Here is a 21977-nt window from a genome sequence, read left to right as displayed (position 1 = left end):
ACTGTTGTACTGCAGGTCTCTAGAACTTAATCATTATGTATAACTGAAATTTTATACCCATTGAATAGCAGTTCCCCATTTTCTCTTGCCTGTTGCCCCTGGCAGCCACCATTCTGCTCTCCGCTTCTGTGTGTTTGACTCGTTTATATACCTCATGTATGTATCATGCAATATTTGTCCTTATATAACTGGCTTATTTCACTTAGCTAGCGTCCTCAAGGTTCATTCATGTTGTAGCATATGACAGGATTTGCTTCTTTTTTTTTAGACTAATATTTCACTGTATGTATATATTACATTTTCTTTATCCCATCCTTCAGGGTACATTTAGGTTGTTTACCACATATTGGCTATTATGAATGGTGCTGTAATGAACATGGGAGTGCAAATATCTCTTCAAGGTCCTGATATCTGTTCTTTGGGATATATACTCAGAAGTGGGATTGCTAGATCATGTAGTAGTTCTATTTTGAAATTTTTTATTTATTGATTGATTTGAGAGAGAGAGAGGAGAAGAAGGGGGAAGAAAGAGAGAGAGAGAGAGAAACATCAATTTGTCATTCCACTCATTTACACATTCATTGGTTGATTCTGGCCGGGGATCAAACCTACAACCCTGGCGTATTGGGACGACTCTCTAACTGAGTTACCTGGCCAGGGCAGTAGTTCTATTTTTAATTTTTTGAGGAACCTCCATACTGTTTTTCACAGTTACAGCACCATTTTACATTCCCATCAACTGTGCAGCAGGGTCCCAGTTTCTCCACATCCTCACCAACACACATCTGGTTTTTGTATAATAGCCATCCTAACAGGTATGAAGTGATACCTCACTGTGATTTTGATTTGCATTTTTTTGATGATTAGTGACATTGAGCATCTTTTCATGTACCTATTGGCCATTTGTATATCTTCTTTGGAGAAATGTCTATTCAAGTTCTTTGCCAATTTTTAAATTGGGTACCTTAGAGTTTGGATATTAACCCCTTATCGGATATGTGATTTGCAAATATTTTTTCCCATTCTGTAGGTTACTTTTTCACTCTAATTGTTCCTTTGCTGTGCAAAAGCTTTTTAGTTTGACGTAAGCCCGCTTACCTATTTTTGCTTTTGTTGCCTTTTTTTGGTGACATATCCAAAAAAATCATTGTCAATATCACTGTCATGAAGCTTATCCCCTATATTTTCTTCTAGTAGTTTTACAGTTTCAGGTCTTAATTTAAGTCTTTAATCCATTTTGAGTTGATTTTTGTGTATGGTGCAAGATAAGAGTCAAATTTTATTCTTTTGCATATTTCTGCCAACACCATTTGTTGAAGAGATTATCCTTTCACTATTATGTATTTTTGGCACCCTTATTGAAGATCTGTTGACCATATATGCATGGGTTTATTTCTGGGCCCTCTATTCTATTCCATTGGTCTATAAGTCTGTCTTTATGCCAGTACCATACTATAATTACTATAGCTTTGTAATATATTTTGAAATTAGGAAATGTGAAGCCTTCAGTTTTGTTTCTTTTTCTTAAGATTGTTTTAGCTATTCAGGGTCCTTTGTGATTCCATATGAATTTTAGGATTTTTTTTGTGTATGTAAAAAAATGCCATTGGGATTTTGATAGAGATTGTATTGAATTGTAAATCACTTTAGGTAATATGGACATTGTAACAATATTAAGTCTTACAATCTGTGGATATGGGAATATCTTTTCGTTTATATGTTTTCTATAATTTCTTTAATCAATGTTTTGTAGTTTTCAGTGTGCAGCTCTTTCTTTAGTTAATTCCTAAGTATTTTGTTCTTTTTGATGCTATTGTAAATGGGATTGTTAATTTCCCGTCTCTCCTTATATTTCTATCAGTTTTTGATATATATGTTATGTTTGTGTATATATATATACATTTTATATTATCAGACTCATACATTTTTAGAATTTTTCTATCAGTTAATGTAATATTTTATCCTTTTTTTAACGCTAATGCTCTGCTTTCCCTGTAACAGCAATTTTTCTCTAAAGATGATTTTGTCTGATGATTGAAACAGCCACACTCGTTGTATTGGGCCTGCTATTTGCTCGATGGAAGGTTTTTTCATCCCTTTTTCTAACAACATTTCTCTGGCCTTATATTTTAGGTGTATTACTTGTAAACAGCATATGACTTACTTGATTTATAATAAACCTATTTTAATAATCTTTGTCTTTTAACTGGTAAATTTAGTCCAAATATATTTATAGTGATTATTTTGATATTTAATACCAACCTATTTTGTGCTTTGTGTTTGTTCTGCTTTATCCTTTTATATTCTTTCCTAACTTTTTTGTGACTGTGTGTGACTTACTAAGTTTTAACATTACATCATAAAGTTATAGTCTCTATTTCTATTATTTTAATAATTACCCTCATACCTCCCATTTCCATATTTTAATGATTACCTTAAATTTCAACATGCATGCCTACATTAATAGAATCAAAATATTAATCAGTAGCTCTGTTCTCCTCCCCAATTAATGAAGAACTTAGAACTCTCTAACTCCAGTTATTCTCTCCCAAATGATGTTATTGTTATTCAGTATTTTAGTTCCATCTTGCTTTTTCACCCTTCAAATAAGACATTATTTTGATTTTATAGATTTAGTTTTTTTTAGGTTTATCCATATTTTACTAGTTTCTTGCTTACTGTTTTTGAGCTGCAGACTTTCCTTGCAGGTTCATTTTTTGCTTCTTGGAGAAAATCCTAGGCATTCCTTCACTGAAAGTCTATCAGTGGTAAATTCAGTTTTTCTTTGTCCAAAAATAGCTTTATTTGCAATAATTCTGGAAGTATAGTTAAGGGGGATGTGATACTCTAGGATGCCAATTATTTCCTCTTTAACATTTTTAGGATCTTACTTTCCACTGTCAGTCTTTAGAAGTCTGCAATCATTTTCTCCTCCTCACTGGTTCCTTTTAAGCTCTTTGTTGTTGTTTAGTTCTCTATTGTGTGTGTCTGTAGAGATTATTTTTCTCTCCTGACTTGAATTTGTTGTGCTTTTTTTTTTCTTTCTCTTTTTAATTAATTTTTTAAAAGATATATCTTTATTGATTTCAGAGAGTGGAAAGGAGAGGGAGAGAGAGAGAGATAGAGATAGAAACATCAATGATGAATCATTGATCAGCTGCCTCCTGCACACCACCACTGGGGATTGAGCCCCCAACCTGGGCATGTGCCGTGACCAGGAATCAGACTGCCGTCTCCTGGATCATAGGTCCATGTCCAGTCGTTGAGCCATGCCAGCTGGTCTGTTGTGCTTTTAAAACTTTTACTTATTTATTTACTGTTAAATTTATCTTTATTATTGGAAGTATTACAGATATCCCCCTTTTATTCACCCCATTGATCCCCTCTGCACACCCCCCCCCCCCGCCCCAGCCAGGCCTTCACCACACTATTGTCTATGTCCATGAGTTAGGTATATGCAATGTAAGTTCATTGATTCATCTCTACCCACCCACTCCCCCACCCCGCCTTCCAACTGAGATTCATCAGTCTGTTCAGTGCTTCTGTGTCTCTGGATCTATTTTGCTCCTCGTCTGTTTTGTTTATTAGATTCTACATGAGTGAGATATGTAAAACTGAATCAGGAAGAATCAGAAAACCTGAATAGGCTAATAACAACTGATGAAATTGAAGCAGTAATAAATAAATAAAAAATCCCAGCAAACAAAAGCCCTGGTCCAGACAGCTTCACAGGGGAGTTTTCTAATTCTGTAAGTTGTAGGCTTAGATAGTTTACTAAAAAATTTTCTTGCTTTTCACGGTAGACCTGTAGTGCTAGGAACTTCCCTCTTAGGACTGCTTTCACTGTGTGCCATAGATTTTGGGTTGTTGTGTGTTCATTTTCATTTGTTTCCAGGAAGTTTTTGATTTCTTTCTTGATCTTATCAGTAACCCATTGTATAATAACGTGCTATTTAGCCTCCATGTGTTTGAATGTTTTTGAGTGTTTTTACTGTAGTTGATTTCTAATTTCATGCCATTGTGATCTGAGATGCTTGATATGACTTCAGTCTTGAACTTGTAGAGACTTGTTTTGTGTCCTAACGTGATCTACCTTTGAGCATGACCCATGTGCCCTTGAAAGGAATGTATATTCTGCAGCTTTGGGGTGAAATGTTCTGTAAATATCAATTAAATCCATCTGATCTAGTGTGCTGTATTTAGAGTCACTGTTTCTGTGTTGAATTTTTGTCTAGAAGATCTACCCAGTGAAGTCAATGGGGTGTTAAAGTCCCTGATTATGACTGTATTGCTGTTGATCTCTCCCTTAAAGTCCTTAAGGTTATTATTGATAGGTCCTTATTTATTCCAATTGTAATTCTTTATGCCAATGTTTCTCTTTCTCTCTATTTTGTCTTCTTATTACAGCAGTCCCTTTAACATTTCCTGCAATGATGGCTTGGTGCCAATAAACTCCTTTAGCCTTTTTTTGTCTGGGGAGCTCTTTATTTCACCATCTATTTTGAATGATAGCCTTGCTGGATAGAGTAGTCTTGGTTTCAGATCCTTTTTTGCATTACCTTGAATACTTCATGCCATTCCCTTCTGGCCTGTAGAGTTTGAGATGAGAAGTTGACCACAGGCTTATGGGAGCTCCTTTGTAGGTAACAGATTGCTTTTTTCTAGCTGCCTTTAAGATTCCCTCTTTGTCTTGCATTTTTGTTATTTAATTATGATGTGTCTGGTTGTGGGCTTCTTTGGATTCTTCTTGATTGGGACTCTCTGTGTCTCCTGAACTTGTGTGACTTTTTCATTGACTAGGTTAGGGAAGTTTTCTGCCATTATTTCTTCAAACAGGTTCTCTAACCCTTGCTTACTTTCAGCCTCCTCTGGCACTCCTATGATGCGAATATTGTTACATTTCATGTTGTCCCATAGCTCCTTTAGACTGTCCTCCTGTTTTTTAATTGTTTTTTCTTTTTGGATTTCTGATAGAGTGATTATTTTTCTACCCAGTCTTCTGATTAACTGATCTTATCCTCAGCTTCCTCTAATCTGCTGTTTATTCCTTCCCATGTGTTCTTTATTTCTGCTATGTCATTCTTCATTTCTGATTGGTCATTTTTCATAGTTTCCATATCTTTTTTCATGCTGTTGAGCATCCTTACAATCAGTATTCTGAACTCTATATCTGATAGATTGCTTATCTCCATTTCATTTAGCTCTTTTTCTGGAGACTTCTCTTGTTCTTTGATTTGGGGTTTGTTTTTTTGGTCTCCCCATTTTGGCTGCCTATTTGGGTTTATTTCTATGTATTAAGTAGTCCTGTTAGGACTCTCAGTCTTTTTGGATGGTCTCTGTTGCAGGCCAACGTCAGACACTGTTTGTGACCGGCCTTGAGTACCCTGTTTGGAGCTATCAACAACCCAGGTCCCTTCTGTTGGGGCTGGGTGCATTGGACAGGACCACGATGCACACCACAGTCCGCTTTTCCAAGGCCCAGGTCCAGAAGCAGATCAGGCAAAGACTCACAGCACTCTGAGTTCTGCCTCTTCCTGCAGACTGATTAATCTGATTCTCTTAATGAGCCTCAGGCTCTAAAAACTTCAGGGGGTAGAATGAGAGATTTTTACAGCAGGGTGGGGCAATTGCTTCTCCCTCAGGCAAAAGCTATTTGGAAGGTAAATGTCTGCCAATGAAAGATGTCCTCTGCAGCATGGGGGAATGACTCAGCATAGCAATCCAGAGGGGTGCCCTCTGAGCTCTATCTCAAGAGCCCACAATCCTAGATTCTCCTCATACAGCTCCAGTACTCTCTGCCCTCCCTCTGCCAGAGCCCAAGGTGAATGTGGCTGCACACAAAACTTTGTGTGTTGGCTTTTTAAGAGAGTGCCTGCATTTCCAGCCACCTCTCCCTGGCAGACAAAAACCTGGCTGCTTTTCTCAGCCATATGTTATGTGGACACCTTTCTCAGTTCCGGTGCTCTTGGCTGGGAAGCCCAGCCTGGGCGTTAGGTCCCAGAGTCCTCAGTGTGAACCCCCTACAGCTGGGATATTCTTCTGGACCTTTAGCTGCTGCCTGTGGGAACCCAGCCAGCCCCCTCACGCCTCCACACTTCCTACCAGTCTCTATGTGGTCTCCACTTTTCCTTCTTGGTTATGAGGGTGCTCTCCAGCTAGTGTTTAATTGCAATTGATTATTCAGGATTGTTTTTCTCTATTTTAGTTGTAATTCCAGTTTGGTCTTGGGAAAGTATTTGTGTAGCTTCCACTCAATGCACTGCCATCTTTAATCTCTGGGCTGTTGTGCTTTTTGAATCTAAGGCGGTTTTTCATTAATTCTGGAAATCTCTCAGCTGTTATCTTTTCTAATATTGCCTCTCATTCATTTTCTCTACTTCCTTCTTTTGGAACTCTAGTCAGATGTAAGTCCTCATTCTACCTTCCATGTCACTTAATACTTCATATTTTTTAAAATTTATTTTTTATTTTTTTAAAGATTTTTTCATTGATTTTTAGAGAGAGAGAAGGGAGAGGGAGAGACAGAGAGAAACATTAATGTGAGAGCAGAACACTGATAGATTGCCTCCTGCATGCTCCTACCAGGAATTGAGCCTGCAACCTGGGCATGTGCCTTGACCAGGAATTGAACCAGCAACCTCTCAGTGCTTGGGGATGCCACCAAACCAACTGAGCCACACTGGCCAGTGTGATACTTCATATTTTTCATTCAATACATAATTATCTGAAGTTTTCAGAGTCTAATTTTGCTGTTTTTATTTCTGCCAGACCTCACAGCTTATTTCCTTATTTCGTGATTCTGGGCTATAGCACAGGCTTATAATGAAAAACAATCCTCTCTCCCATGTGTACATTTTGCATCCCAGAAGCAATTAGCTATCTAACTCTTTTAGCTACTGCTTCTGGAACTTAACCTTATATTTCTAAATAATATCAGCTTTAGACATTATCTATTGGTTTCCTATTATGGAAACAGAATTCTATATGTTTCCCTCATCCCATTCTTCTAATATTGTTGTGTCACACCTTTTGTTTTTGTTCTAGCTATAAATACTGCTCACTGAGCTAAGAGTTATACTATGCTTAAACTTCTCTTCTTGAACAACTTTTTTTTTTTCAATCCTCATTCGAAGACATACTCAGAGTTAGAGGAAGGGAGACAGAGAGAGAGGGAAACAATGATGTGAGAGAGAAACATTGATCAGTCGCATTCTGTACGTGCCCCCACCTGGGATCGAATCTACAACGTGGGTATGTGCCCTGGCTAGGAATCAAACTCACAACCTTTCAGTGCACAGGACAGTGCTCAACCAACTGAGCCACTCCCACTGGACTGTACAACTATTTTTTAAACCTTGGAATTAATAATTGTTTAATTTATTGTTTGTTTTCTCTGTATTTATCAGTACTTCCCAGAGACTCCAGTAGATCTGTGAAAGCTTTCTAATGCCATTTTCCATGTGATTGAATGCATCAGAGAATTTACGAGTGCCCGTTTTCTTTTGGTGTCCTCCCTTCAGGGAGCAGTCCTTCCACCCTTGGGTCCCCTGCCCTCCCACTCCACCCTGCTCCATCCTATAGAGCTTGTCAACTGCTGGAAGTATTTGTTCCTTTTAAGAATGTATTCAACTTTCATTTGTGAGCATAATGTGATGAGGGCCTTCTGCTTTCCGGACTTAAATGTATTTTCCCCTGGATTGCCTATCCAGATTCTCCTTCATTTCTTTTTAGGTTTGGAAGGTAGTACTCAGACTTTTCAAAATAGTGCCTCTCACACACATTTTTACTTTATAAAGAGCACACTTGTATATAGTGTATGTAGTGCAGATCTTGGGGTTCTATCTTAGTTTAGTTACTATAGTCAGAAATTATGGCATGAGATTGTGCCCCTCCCTTGGTTTGATAACTGCAGGTGTTTGTTGATTTATTTTGTACATATTTTTTGTACATTTAATTAGGTCTTGGGGAAGAGACAGTTTGTGATCTGGGTTCATTTGTAATCTTATCCTAGAAATCTCTCCCTACTTTTCAAATTCTGAATTTTTAGTGTTTGCAGAGCAGTAATATGGATATCTAGTATGTAGGCAATTCTCTATTACTGGATTTTACTTTGTTGCTAATTTTACACATTGCAAGTATTGCCATTGTGAGCATCCTTTCAAATACAACTTTGGTTGAGGTGGTTAATTAGGATGGAATCTCAGTGTGTAAATTATTAGATCAAAGGATACAATCATTAAGACCCTTCATACTTGCTTCTAAATTGCTATCCAAAGTATTGGATGAGTTTATATACTAGTATCAGTCAGCATTATGGATTATAATTGGAAGAAAAAAAACTTTGTTAAGAGAAAAATAATACCATATAATGCACATTTTAATTTCCATTTGTGTTTTCTTTCTCTCTCATTTTGGCCTCTTTTGCAGTGGGGATGGGCATTATCTAGGTTGTCTTACTTACTGAGTTATCCATGTTTATTTAATGCCATCTTATGGTTATTGAGCCTTTATCATGTTAATTTTTATTGCCTTTTACTTTCATTTGATTTTAAATTTGATTTTAATTTTTATGTGATTAAATGTATTAGTCTTTTCCTTTATGGCATCTCCTAATTTTTGTGCTTTTAAAAGGCTTCCTTTATCCCAACATCAAATAAAGAGTCACTACCTTTTGTTTAGTTCTTTTAGATTTCATTTTGTAAGTTTAACCCTGTAGTGCATTATTTTCATGTATAATGTGAGACAACGAATCCTCAGCTTTTTCTGTATATAGTTAAACTCATTTCTGTTGTTATTTATTATCAAATTTCCAGATGATTTGAAAAGTCATCTTTATCATATACTAAAATTCCCCCTAATTAGGGTCTGTTTCTGAGTTTTTTTGCTGTTGTTAATCCTCACTGGAGGATATTTTTCCATTGGTTTTTAGAGAGAGTGGAAGGGAGGGAGGTATGGGGGGGGGAGAGAGAGAGAGAAAGAAACATCGATGTGAGAGAGACACATCAGTTAGTTAGAACCTGCAACCCAGGTATGTGCCCTTGACCAGGAATCAGACCTGCAACCCTTTGGTGTGCGGGCCAATGTTCTGTCCACTGAGCCACATTGGCCAGGGCTGTTTCTGAGCATTTAAATTCTATTCAGCTTATCTTTAAAAAAATAAATAAATAAATAAACACAGTAGTGTTACAGTTTATTGATTTTTCTAGAGAGAGAGGAAAGGAGAAGACAGAAACATCTATGTGAGATTGCAATGTCGATTGGTTGCCCCCTGCTTACCCCCCACAGGGGATCGAGCCTGAAACCCAGGTACCTGCCCTGACCAGGAATCAAACCAGCAGCCTTTCGGTGCACTGGCTGACACCCAACCAACTGAGCCACACCAGTGAGGGCTATTCTGTTTATCTTTTTATTCCAGTGCAGTATACTTTTAAAAAATGATGATAGCCTTATAATATGTTTCACTCCCTGGTAATGCTAGTCCTTCAAAAATTTCCCAGGACTGGGGAATCCTGAAGGAAGCTGAGACCTGTGAGGGCCTAAGTAAGCGAACTGCCAAAGGGGAGCTGGTTCTGAATTCAGGCCAGTTCAGAGACCAGTACAAAAATGGAAGCTCGGAGCCACTTTCCTGGGCTCTTTGAAGCTCTCCAGATGAGAAACAGCATAGATGTCAGCCTAGGAAAGGGCTTAGTGAGCAGGTTCACTCATGAAGATTGGAGGGATGTGGGGTCTTAAAGCCAATTATATAAGTAGTGCTTTTAAAAGCTAAATTACCTGTTGAACATAGAAGCCACTATGGGCACCCAAACAATTGAGTTTGGATGCCCCTTTCTTTTCCAGGTGTCCTCTAGCTGCTCTATTATAACTTTCTTCCTCAAGAAAGCCCTTTGAAGCTCTTACCAAGTTAGGTAAGGGAGAGAAGAATAAAGAAATAAGAATGAGAATAGAATCAAGGCACTTCTATTTGTATGCTTTAAAACTCACCTATAATAAATATCTTTAGAGGTGCCTAAGAGCTTCAAACAGTTCATTCCTATTGTGACTTTTTTTATGATAAAAAATGATTAGTGTATTTATTTTAGAATTTCTGCTGGGCTGAGGACAAACTTATCAATAGAAGGAGAGAACACACCAGTTAAATTCTCATAGTCTTAAGCTGAAGCCCTTCACTCCAGCTCTATGGTTGGAGAATCTGGATCTACTTATAGCTGTCACACTACCTATCTATAGTGGTGGGAGTCTGCTCTCCCTTTTTTTCTGACACATTATAATATTTCCCAATTCTTGTAGCACAGTGTAGATAAGGCTGGAATATTTCATAAGACCAAAGGCAGGGTAACAAGTAAGAGGAAGTAAACAGAGAGAGTAGCCTGCCATGAGATCATTTTTCATATGAGATCTAGTTTTAGTCACCTTCAGCTTTGCTCTCCCTCTAGCTCCTGGCTTGCTTCAAATTCACAAAAGCCATCTTTTCCCTACCACTTAGGAGAATCTTCAAGCCTGTATAGACTCTAAATTTCAGACCTGAAAGAGAAGACTTTATGACTGACACTGAGAATGCTGCCTACCTGGTTGTCGCTTGTACCTTCCACAAGAAATCATATTGAACTATGTTCCAATAGTTTTTACAAGACAATCCTATCTAGTTATATCGTAATAGCCTAATATCTTTATTAGCAGTAAGCATGTGTTGAGTGGCTTGGGAGTCTTTCATAAGTTTTCTTATATAATGAATCTAAAAAATGTTCATTTTGGCTTTTCAAATAAAGGGTACAATGCTATACAAAACAACAGTGGACTACAACTAGTAGACCTGGGTTCTAGTCTGATTTGCCAGTAAACAGCCTTGCCTCTTTTAACAAGTTACTCAATCTTTCTATACTTTTGTTGCGAGATTTGGATATAGCCAGTCTGTAATTTTATGGTTTTGGCTGTAGTGAATTATTATAAACTTTGTACTTGAATTTTTCTCTTTGTGATATATTAGTCTATTTTAATATGATGCTGAGATATTAGTGAGGAATAAAGGCCCAATTACTGTTCCAGTGAGAAAATATGACCCATTTTGTAATGTTATATTTTATTGGACAGGCTCTCCATGGTGGTGACAGGTGGGACCTGCTTATATTTAGAGGCGACCATGGAGCTTATTATGAGTTTCTTATAAAGTAAATAACTTCTTTATTTATCACATGCAAATTTAGATGTCCTTAAATTTAATTGCATGCCATTAAATCTATATTTAGATTCTATATTTTCTGGTTTTATTTCTTTCATATTTTGACTTTTCATCTTTAAAATACTTAAGTTGAAATAAAAAAGCAAACAAAAGCACCATTTATTAACATCCTTTCAGAGCAAGTTATTTAGTCGTCTTAGTTAAGATAGATCAGTATTTTCTTTCTACTTATGTGTAATCTTTTTCTTTTTTTTTAGAGTGAAAAGCTTTTGTTATATGATACAGTCCAGAGTGAACTAGAGGAGAAGATAAGAAGGCTTGAAGAGGACAGGCACAGCATTGATATTACCTCAGGTAGTGGGAATGCTGTGACTGTGATGTTTAATTTAAGTGACACCAAACCTTTGGCTTACCATAGCACCTCATAATGTCTGAGTCTCCTAATATAAATGTTATGTAAACGAAGGTTGTAATGAGAGGGGAAAGGTGGAGACTTCGAAACAGTCAGATTGTGATTGTGCCTTTGGTTTGAACTCGAACTTCAGAAAGATGTAGAAAACGGAGCACATGAAAAGGGGCAAAATAGAAGTCTGACAGGAACTGTAAGAATAAGATTAATATACTGTAAGAATAGTAAGAATATATTTTTTAAAAATTTTTATTTGTTTTTTAAGAAAGCGAGAGAGGGAGGGAGAAACATCGATTTTGTTGTTCCGCTTATTTATGCATCATTGGTTACTTCTTGAAAGTGCCTTGATCAGGAATTGAACCTGCAACCTTGGCATATTGGGGCTCTAACCAACTGAGCTACCTTGCTAGGGCAAGAATATTATTATTATATGAGAATAGTACTGGAAGACAATAAGAATAGGCTTTGAAGACAGCTATGGTATATATTCCCTCTAAGTCTTGAAGGATTGTCACATGGAAGAAGGAATTAAAACCTCTTATCTTTGATACCACACAACCTGGGACAAATGAATAGAATTACAGGGAGGCAGATTCGTCTCTCAGATAAAGGAAAAACTTGTTAATAATTAGATAAGTCCAGGGTGAAATCAGCTTTTTCAGGGGTATTATGGAAAGGCTTTCTCCACTGAATGGAATATTTACTGGGTTGTCCTACACTTCTTGCATATGTATTATTTTATTTTTTATAAATTCTGTTTCTCTGGTATACAGCAGACATAGTAGAGTCAGACAAGCTGAGCTTAATGCCACTGTTCCATTTACCTGCTAGAGGGTTACCATGGGTGACCGTCACTTTAGCTTTTCTAATTGGTCTCTTCCTCTGTAAAACTGAAGCAATGAGAATACCTGCCTCAGAGATAGCTTTGGGGATTAGTTGAGACAGTTCATGCAATGTATATTTCACAAAGTCCCTGACATATAGTCACCAGTTACTAGTTATTAAGTATCAAGTTGATTTTTACTTCAATAAAAGCAGAGAAAACTTCATATAGCTGCTCATGAAATTTTGTGTAGTTACACATCTACACACATATACATAGCCACCAACGAAATTTTCCTACCTTGAAATTAGTCTCTTTTTCCTCCTTTGATCTCCAGGAATTAGCTAATACTTAATTTTTATTTACTTGCCAGAGCTGTGGAATGATGAGCTTCAGTCAAGAAAAAAGAGGAAGGATCCTTTCAGTCCAGACAAAAAGAAGCCAGTCGTCGTTTCAGATATCCTTTTTCACATTTCCTGGCGTTTCGTTGTGGTTGTTGCCTTATGTACACTTTTGCATTGTACGTACTGTTATAACTTTTATTCGTATACATTGCCTTTATTTGCAAGATCTGTAATAAGCAAAAGATGACTTATAAAACTGATTAAAGACAGAAGAATATAATTTAGATTAAGAGGTGCAGGGGAGGAAGAGAAATTTAGTTACAATCTCAGCTTCAAAAATTAATATGGCTTTATAGTTCACGAGGGCTTTGATGTGAAAGAGCTGTTTAGTATGTAGCACGATTATGTATTTCTTGTGTGCTTTTAAACATTTTTAATGTTTCTCAACGTGGAGTGTCTTTAAATTAAATTAATCTGTGCATTCAATCTTAGCATTCCCTATGGTACCCTCCCCCTTGGCCCTGCCTTTTCCCCAACCTCAAAATGGTGACTAGGCTGGTGGTCTATCCGACAGTGACATATGTAGAATTAAGAGACTATGGTTAATAGCATCTGAAGTACCGCAATATATTTTTCCTGGTACTAAGGCTTTTGAAGAATAATTTAAAGTCAGAAATCAGCATGCCAAGGGATTATGTCCGGAAATCATTGTTCCATTCTTTGAAAAATAGCAGTTTGAAAGTATAACTCACAGTGTGAAATTCTTACAGCTAAATCGACCTTGACTTTTAAACGTCCATATATAGTTTATATGCTACAAGATCTTGATATTCTTGAAGACTGGACAACAATTAGGAAGGTATGATTAACAAGCAATGGAACACAAGTATATATTTATAGTCTACTTTTTAAGATTCTATGGTTTTTCACTAGTACATTAAAATATTATTATAAATATACTTTACTTTGCAACAGTCTCTCTCAGGCAGTTAACACTAATACAGATAACAGTGAATTGATGGAGTATTTTAAGAGAGACATGTCAACATTTTGTTTTTTTCTTGTAATAATGTCAATAATTTATGCAAAAGTACAGAAAAGCATTTATTTAGGTTGCCCCCAAATAGTAATAAATAACCATTCTGTGCCCAGTTCTTAGCCTGGTCCTGGCTCACAGAAGGCACTCAATAAGTATTTGTTGAATGAATGAAAATGAACATTTGAATTTTTATTATATGTTTTACATTTTGTTCTTAGAGATTCAAGAATTATAGGATTTTCTGTGCTTGCTTGAAAGAGGAGGTTTATTTATTTATTTATTTTAAATCTTTATTGTTGAAAATATTACAGATGTCCCCTTTTTACCCCTATGAAAGTGGAGCTTTTGTTTTCCTTAATACTTTTCCATTTTTAGAAACCTTTTAGTTGAGAATGAGTGGTTATTTCAAGTATTGATACCTCCCAAAGAAATTGTTATTTGTGTGTGTGTGTGTGTGTTTGTGTGTGTGTGTGTGTGTGTGTATGTACATGTGTATATTATTTTTTAAAAACTTAAAAAAAAAATTTGAGACCAAGGAAGGGAGAGAGAGAGAGGGGAACATTGCTGAGAGAGAAACATCGATTGGTTGCCTCCCGCATCATCCCAAACAGGGTTCGAACCCTTGGTATGTGCCCTGACTGGGAATCAAACCCCCGCCACCTTTTGGTGTGCGTGATGATGCTCCAACCAAATGAGCCATACTGGCCAGGGCTAAAACTTTTTTTATTTATATTAATTTTGAGAGAGAGATTGATTTGTTGTCCCACTTATTATTCATTCCTTGGTTGATTTTTGCATGTGCCCTGACCGGAATTCGAACCTGCAACCTTGGCATGTTGGACCACACTCTAACCAACTGAGCTACCTGGCCAGGGCTCAGATATATTCTTTATGGTCTTAGACATTAACAACTTAGTAGAAGAGATGAAGATTATATTTCACTGTGTTTGTTATTGAGCTTATCAGTAGTCACTATATATATTAAATAGATATCAAAATATACTTTGTGAACTCAGACAATGTCTTTCTTCCTTTTATTTATTTATTTTTATTAAGGCGATGGCTACACTGGGTCCACACAGAGTGAAAACAGAACGTAAGTCATTTAGTCTGAGTTCAGAAATCTTCTTTATGGAGACTTATTGAATCAGGGTTAAGTCACCTATATACATAAAGAGCTTCCCCTGTCAGTGGTTTTATTTCATCAGTACACACTATACCTGAAATTATGAGGAATTCTTCTGGAGTCTTTGCCTCATATAAAAGTTTCAAGATTTCAGAATGGAATGTATTTCTTTTTTCAGTGTTCCAGCTACATTACTACTGCTAATAGTGAATCAGTAATTTTAGAAGTGTTAATTTAGTGTTTTTTATGGGCCCAATAATTCTATGGGGGGCAGGTTGGAGTCCATGGGAATCCTCTGGAATTGTGGGCAAAATTTCTTCTGTGCTTGCATTTTTCTGGGAGAGAAATTAGAGTGCTAGCAGTGGAGTCCAGAAAATTTTACACACCACTAAGACACATTCTGATATGCCTTAGTAAAGTTTATATTCAATTATACTTCCTGGACTTTCTTTGAAAGTCTAAAAATCACTGCCCAGGTGAGGTCTGAGTCCACCAACTATAAGAAATGAGTTCCAACATCCACCATGTGCCTAGAAGAGGACCCAGGCCCTCCAGCCCTGACCACACCTCCCGTGCAGCCTGGTGAGGCCCTGAGCAGAGGGCCAGCTCACCTATACCTGTACCCACAGAAATGTTTAAATTTTCAGTTTTGATTATGGTTCTCTTCATGTTCAACATTTAAATCAAAGTCCAGTTGGCCCTCTGAATCAGGATGTTTTGCCGAGCAAAGGAGAAAACAGAGGAATATATGACATCCTGGAAGCATGCATGAGTTGAAGGACATTCTTGTGGTCATAAAAGGGGATCCCATAGTGTCCCCTTGCAACAAGCCCTGATTGTAACAAGATGCCGGCTTTTTGTAGATTCCTCCAGGAGGAATGTTTTCAAGAAATCAAAACAAAAACAAATATAGATCACCTCACATGTTTGAGTGTATAACAAAATGGTTCACATATGTCTTATGGAGAGTCTGGACATGAATTAGTGATAGATATATTATAAAAAAATTAACAGTCAGCATACCATACCAATAACCCGAAAAAGCAGTGTGTTTTAACTTCAGGGGGAAAATAAGTTAAGGAAAAAAATGCAGTTATGCTATTGTACACTGTTTACCACATTCACATTTAAAGTCATACTAATAAACACTGAAAATAAAAATCACTGCCAAAGTAGTAATAGACATTATTGTCTAGGATAACGCTCTCTTTATGTCTTCTTTCACTGTATAAGAAATCTCTTAATTCTTCTAAGAACAATGTATCTAGATTTTAAAAATACTTGTTTTAAATACTAAGAAGAGTCACATTGCAACAGATAAAAGAATCTTTAAGAGATCAAATTCTATTTTATGTTTAACCCGAGGATTAATCTGTAAACTTTATTATCAGGTCATGAAATTGTAGCAATTAACTGGCAGGGTAACTACCTAAATCTTTAGGTTGTTAACATTTTGAGTCCTGAATTCTTTTCAGAATCTTTACTATTGCTTGGGTCTCCTCCCCACTCCTGTTATCTGTAGCATTGTGTCCTATTTGTTTTCTTCATGGCACTTACCACAATTTGTAATTTTTTATTTATTGTTTACATATTTATCTGTCTCCTGACAGGATTGTAAGCTCCACAAAGGTCAGAATCATATTTCTTTTAGTCACAGTACTCAGAAAACATTTGTTGAACGAGCAAATGAATGAATGAACAAGCGAACGAATGAATGGATGAATACGTATTGAACACCTTCTGCATACCAGCCACTATTTGACTCTCTGGGGATACAATGATGCAAGAGAAGGACCCCCAGGAATTTGTTGGGGGAGGCAGAATAATATATATGAAAATGAATAATTAACAAGATAATGACAAATTGTAATAATTGCTATGAAGGAGATATAATGTTGTGATGAAGATTAACTGAGGAGTAGTTAGGGTGATTGGAGAAGACTTTCCTGAGGTGGTGACATTTGAATGATGAAGAGGCGCCTACTTCATGCTATGCTTTTGACAGTGCTTTTTCATAAAGAACATTCTTTTCTCTGCATGAGTTTATCTGATTAATGCCAAACCATTTCTAGGACATAAAAAGGGAAGTTCTACTTAGGACATTTCATTTTTTAGGATCAAAAGCCTGGGGAACTCTTGGAGTATCTATTAAATTCTTTCTTTGGAAGTGTCAGACAGCTGCCGGGGAGAAAATATGAAAAATATAATTTTTAATGGAAGCACGGCACTGATATTTTCACTCCTACTTAAAATTGGCCTTAATAATTGATAATGTCCTGCTTCCCCTTCGGGCACTTGTCTAGGTAATTGATGATTTAGTGTACATTATTTAGCTTTGTTTAGTACTTATATTAAAAAAGTGAGTTATATAAAAAGTGTAAGAAATTAAATTTTCTTATTTCTATTAGATTTTGGTTTGTTACGTGAGAAACAGTTTTAGTGTTTTTTTCACATACATGCATGGATTGGTGTTAATTCATAATGTTCTGTACTTTCGTTCTGACGATGTCTTAATTAATATAACAGTTTTTGAACTGATCCCTTTAGCACCTGTGAAACTGGAAAAACATCTGCACAGTGCTAGATCTGAAGAGGGAAGATTATATTATGATGGTGAATGGTATATACGTGGACAAACAATATGTATTGACAAAAAAGATGAATGTCCTACAAGGTAAAAAGCCTTTATCATTTCAGTGTTACAACATTGTTGTCAATAAATATTTGCTGCTTCCATAGTATTTTCATGATGTATCATTAGTTGCCTGTGGATCCTTTTTTTCTCTTGACATAAGATTTGATTAGCATGTGTGTACACCTGTGTTGGTATTTATATACCAGAGTTACATAGTTAGTTCATGAACACAAGCATTAGTACAAGTGGAAGTCTTGGAATTACTTAGCTGGGTAAGAGATCCTACTTGTTAATTCTTATAGTAGATGACTTGTTTTGATCCTAATATTATGACCTTTACATCAGAGTATTGTGAATTTGACAGTGTGGACCTATCATGTGTCATTCACTTATTTTGATATGTGACAGTATTTTGGATAAGAAGAACTTGGACTTATTAGGGTAGGAAAGGAATGGAAAACTCATGAAAACTTAAAGTGTAAGTAATTAAAGTATAACTTGAAAGCTGAAAATAGCCTTTTAAAAGACTTAATCTGTCTAGGCTTAAGTAAAGCTTATATTATTATTTATATAGCCTTCTAAGTTTTATCTGGGTATGGCCTTTGAAAAATATTAATGCTAATTACTGCTTTAATTCCTTTAGTTGCTAAAGATTTAATTCTCAGAGTAATAACCATCTACATTAAGAAAATATCTTTCTAGGTTTCAGTGGTAAGTAAAGTGTTTGAGTTTAGTATAGAATATTCATTTTCCAAATGCAGTGGTTTTAATCAAATTGTAATTTCATCTTTAAATTTTTAGGCTACCAGCAGCATTGTGTATAGTAACTTTTCTAAGAAGCTCATTGAGCTGATTATTAGGTTATAGGTTGATACCCCTGGATTCTTGGCTTTATCTTACTGCTTTTGAAACATTTTACTATTACTTAGTATAAAATGTGGCTTAAAAAGAGATGAAATAGCATAGGAGATGATTAAACAAAAATCTATTTTTAAAAAGATTTCTATATAGAGATTAATAGTGTCCAAAAATCTGTACAAGTATACCATGGAGGGTTGACATTGGGAGTTAGAGATTGGTATTTGAAGATTTTTTAAAGCCAAGACTGATAAGAGGAAGTGTAATACCATATAAGTAGTGGTTTTAGCTCCACTATTCTGGGGTTTTTTTTTGGGGGGGGGGTAGGTAGAGTGGGGATGGAGTAGGAACAATGTATGTAATAGTTCTAATAGTAAATTTTACTAACTCTATTTTAAAAAGAAAGAAAATTATCTATTAGGTGTTGCTGAATGTGATATTTTTGACAGCATGCCCAGCTGATTGTCAGCATTCTGGTAAAAGGCAATTGTGTACCTGAATCTACTCTTACAGTCCAGCTATTTTGGTTTTATAGCTAGTACTCCGAAATGAGTAGAGGAATATTATAATTCATTCATTCATTCCTTTTTTTTCAATTCTTTTTAGTGCCGTAATTACAACAATTAACCATGATGAAGTTTGGTTTAAGAGGCCTGATGGAAGCAAATCTAAGCTTTACATTTCACAGCTACAGAAGGGAAAATATTCAATTAAACATTCGTAATCATGATTTAAGTGTTATATAAATCTACCTTATTAGTGTTACCAAATGTGATGTGCCATGGGAGTAAAAAATGTATTCAATGACTTCAATATTCTCGCTGAATCATGAGAGACTGTGTGTTTGTAGGTAGTATTCTAAGTAGACCTCATATTGATGTGTTATTAAGAGACAGTAAAAAAGTTTAATTGTGATCATTACATTTATTTGCCCCTTAGGTCCAATGACCAATAGGTGTATATGGTAGGGGTTTCTTACTAAACTTTTTTCTTGGTTTTTATGCAAATCTGTGTTTAGTGAACTATGTTGCTAAGTGGCTAATTTTATCTCCAGTTTTTTTAAATTTTCCATATCTTTGTCACTCCTTATGTGTTTGTAAATAAGCCTCATAAAACATTTCCTATAAATGGTTTGTACTGGTATATTAGTGTTTAATCAGAATTGAAGTTTAATCATATATATGTGAGTATGTATATATGGCATTATCAGCTTGTTTAGAACTGATGGCCTTACTTTACAATCTTGTTTTACCCAAAATTAAGCTATTGGGTTTGACAGTAAAAAGGAGCACTTTTGTAGACTAGCAGCTTTCTTTCTTCTCTTCTTCAATTGTATGGTGGTGACCTATTTTTACAAATGATACTTAATGTTAATTAGTAAAATTAGTGTCGAGTAGTAACTGGCGTGTGTGTATTTCCCGTGAGCCTTTGGAGGGCGGGTGTCGATGCTGCAGCATAAGCGACGGGCAGTAACTGACGGCGCCGTGGGGCTTGCTGTGCATCCTGAGCTTTGAAACAGATCTTTAGTAAGCATTTTCCAGAGGTAAAAGTAGGTTCTTATCCTAAGTTAATTCCTAGGGCAAAATAGACAGTGATAATTTCCTTGAATTTATTCTCAAATTAGAAATTTTATCTACACTTCTACTAAATTCTACACTTTAAGGGCACTTGGTGCAATTTAGAAAGTATTGGCCTCTCTTCCCTTAGCCACACTAGAGGTTTTAACCTCTAAAACCTCAGGAACAGTACAAAGAATCAAAACCCTCAATATGGCAGCACAGTTGGCTGTAGTATATATTAGGGTACAACCAAATCAAGTATTCCTGGTGGTCTTGTGCACTTTAATTTCTGTTATAGTGAGACTTAAGAGGATGCTGAAGAGATCTTACTAACACTTAGGGCAGGAATATCTGCGTTACTCCGTTTGTTTTCTTACTATTTTACCTCTGCAAACAGCTTCCTGTGCTGATCACTACTTCACAGTTGCCAAATGTTAAAATATTTGACTTCTGAAATTCATTATGTTTCTAATTAACCTTAGCAAATGTACATAATGTCATAATCTGATAGTATTTGACAGTACTTATGTATACAATGTTTCATAAGCATTTTTAATAAGATTTGTATTTTTAAATTTAGTATATAATAAAAAGATGTGTTTGAGTGTCATTTGTAGTGTCTTGAATTACTTGTTTATGAGTTCTTTTATTATTCCTAAACTGTCTCCTTCTAAGAATGATTTGAGCCAATTTACATGAATAGATACGAGTGTTGAACCAATGTTTTTGCTTCACTAAAGCACAATTCAAGCTCTGTTGGGGTATATTTAAATATATAAGACAGCTAATTTATACTTAATTTTAAAACATGCATATATATTATACTTTAATAAAAGTATACTATGTAAGTTCTGAAGTTCTAAAAAGAAAGTTTTTATATTTATTTAAATTTGAGAGTATGTTTATTAGAGCTGTGGACAGTGAAACGAAGGGCGGGCTTAGGGTAGAAGAAGCAACAGGAGAGGGCCTAGGTGGTGCTCTGCTTTGGCTCCCTAGAAACATTAGAGGAAAGAAGTGAGCCACAGCGGACTGCTGTTAGCTCACTGGGAAGTCAGAGAAAAGGGGGCTTGGGGACAGGTTCAGGGGGTTTGCCCGAGATGAGCTGCCATTGGCCATTGCTCCCCTGGTTGCAAGTGTCATGGGAACCCTTAGAGTTTAGGAGAGAAAAGTAAAGGTGAATGCTTGAGAGAGAAGGGAGTGGGCGCACTCCAGAGAGAGCCAGAAATGGGCCTTTGTCTTGAGGGTTCTTATCTGTTTTCCAAAGGTGGTAATTTTAGGGGAGGTCTTAGAGGAGGATCTCAATAGAATTTCAGCAGCTTTATGCTGACACACCAAAATGAGATTTATTCCCGACTTCATCCATTCTTGGGTGTGTTTGGCACAAAAGGCACTCATTGGATTTCTGCTATCTCCCTAATCAGGGTGATTTAAGCTATTCACCCTCTGGTTGGGGAGGAGAAATGTAAACCATTTACTTTTAAGTGTCCTTGGTTAGGGAAGATAGGATTTTGAGATTTGCTGGGTGACTGTGTAATGCTTGGCTGTTCACTGTCCCAGTTTCCCTATTCCACTTGTCCTGGCTTGTTAGGCGGTCTCACTCCCTACTCAGATACTTCCATCCTTGAGATCTTTATGGGGTGATAAGGAAGGATGGTCAGTCTTCAGTAACTGCTTCCTGCTGACAAGGGCCATGGTCCCCGCCTATGAAAGTCTCTCCTGGCCTGATCTAAGGGAGACAAGGGAATGGGATCCGAGACTGGAGCAGACAGGCTCTAAGATGATTCTTCCAAAGCAGGGATGGTCAGGAATCCTCTTGGTATGTAATTGTTGCATCCAGGTCAGTACAGCTGATGATGGATTCTGAGACCTCCCGTGCCAGGAGCACCGGGTGAAACATCAATTCAGTTCTTCCTTAGAGTTCTATATATCTTCGTCCAGTTTAAAGGTATGATTTGAACATTTGTTTTTAGAAATCTGTAATTTAGAATGAGAGTTCTTTCCACAGATT

The 21977-nt window shown here is 36.4% G+C and overlaps 1 protein-coding gene across 1 annotated transcript in view; it reads left to right on the top strand.

Moving 5' to 3' along the window:
* The window catches only part of BRMS1L (BRMS1 like transcriptional repressor), a 36443-nt gene extending 15864 nt beyond the window's left edge, over positions 1 to 20579 (top strand). The window contains exons 5-10 of the mRNA XM_081146248.1: positions 11434 to 11530; positions 12782 to 12865; positions 13547 to 13611; positions 14848 to 14887; positions 17465 to 17591; positions 19017 to 20579. Of these exons, the coding sequence (XP_081002374.1) occupies positions 11434 to 11530; positions 12782 to 12865; positions 13547 to 13611; positions 14848 to 14887; positions 17465 to 17591; positions 19017 to 19134 (531 nt within the window). The 3' untranslated portion in view covers positions 19135 to 20579. The remainder of the gene's footprint in view (positions 1 to 11433; positions 11531 to 12781; positions 12866 to 13546; positions 13612 to 14847; positions 14888 to 17464; positions 17592 to 19016) is intronic.
* The last annotated feature ends 1398 nt before the right edge of the window (positions 20580 to 21977 follow it).

The sequence above is a fragment of the Miniopterus schreibersii genome, assembly GCF_964146895.1.
Source record: "Miniopterus schreibersii genome assembly, chromosome: 1".
Lineage (NCBI taxonomy): Eukaryota > Metazoa > Chordata > Mammalia > Chiroptera > Miniopteridae > Miniopterus > Miniopterus schreibersii.
Note: the sequence above shows the minus strand (reverse complement) of the source record. Positions and strands in the feature narration are given on the sequence as shown.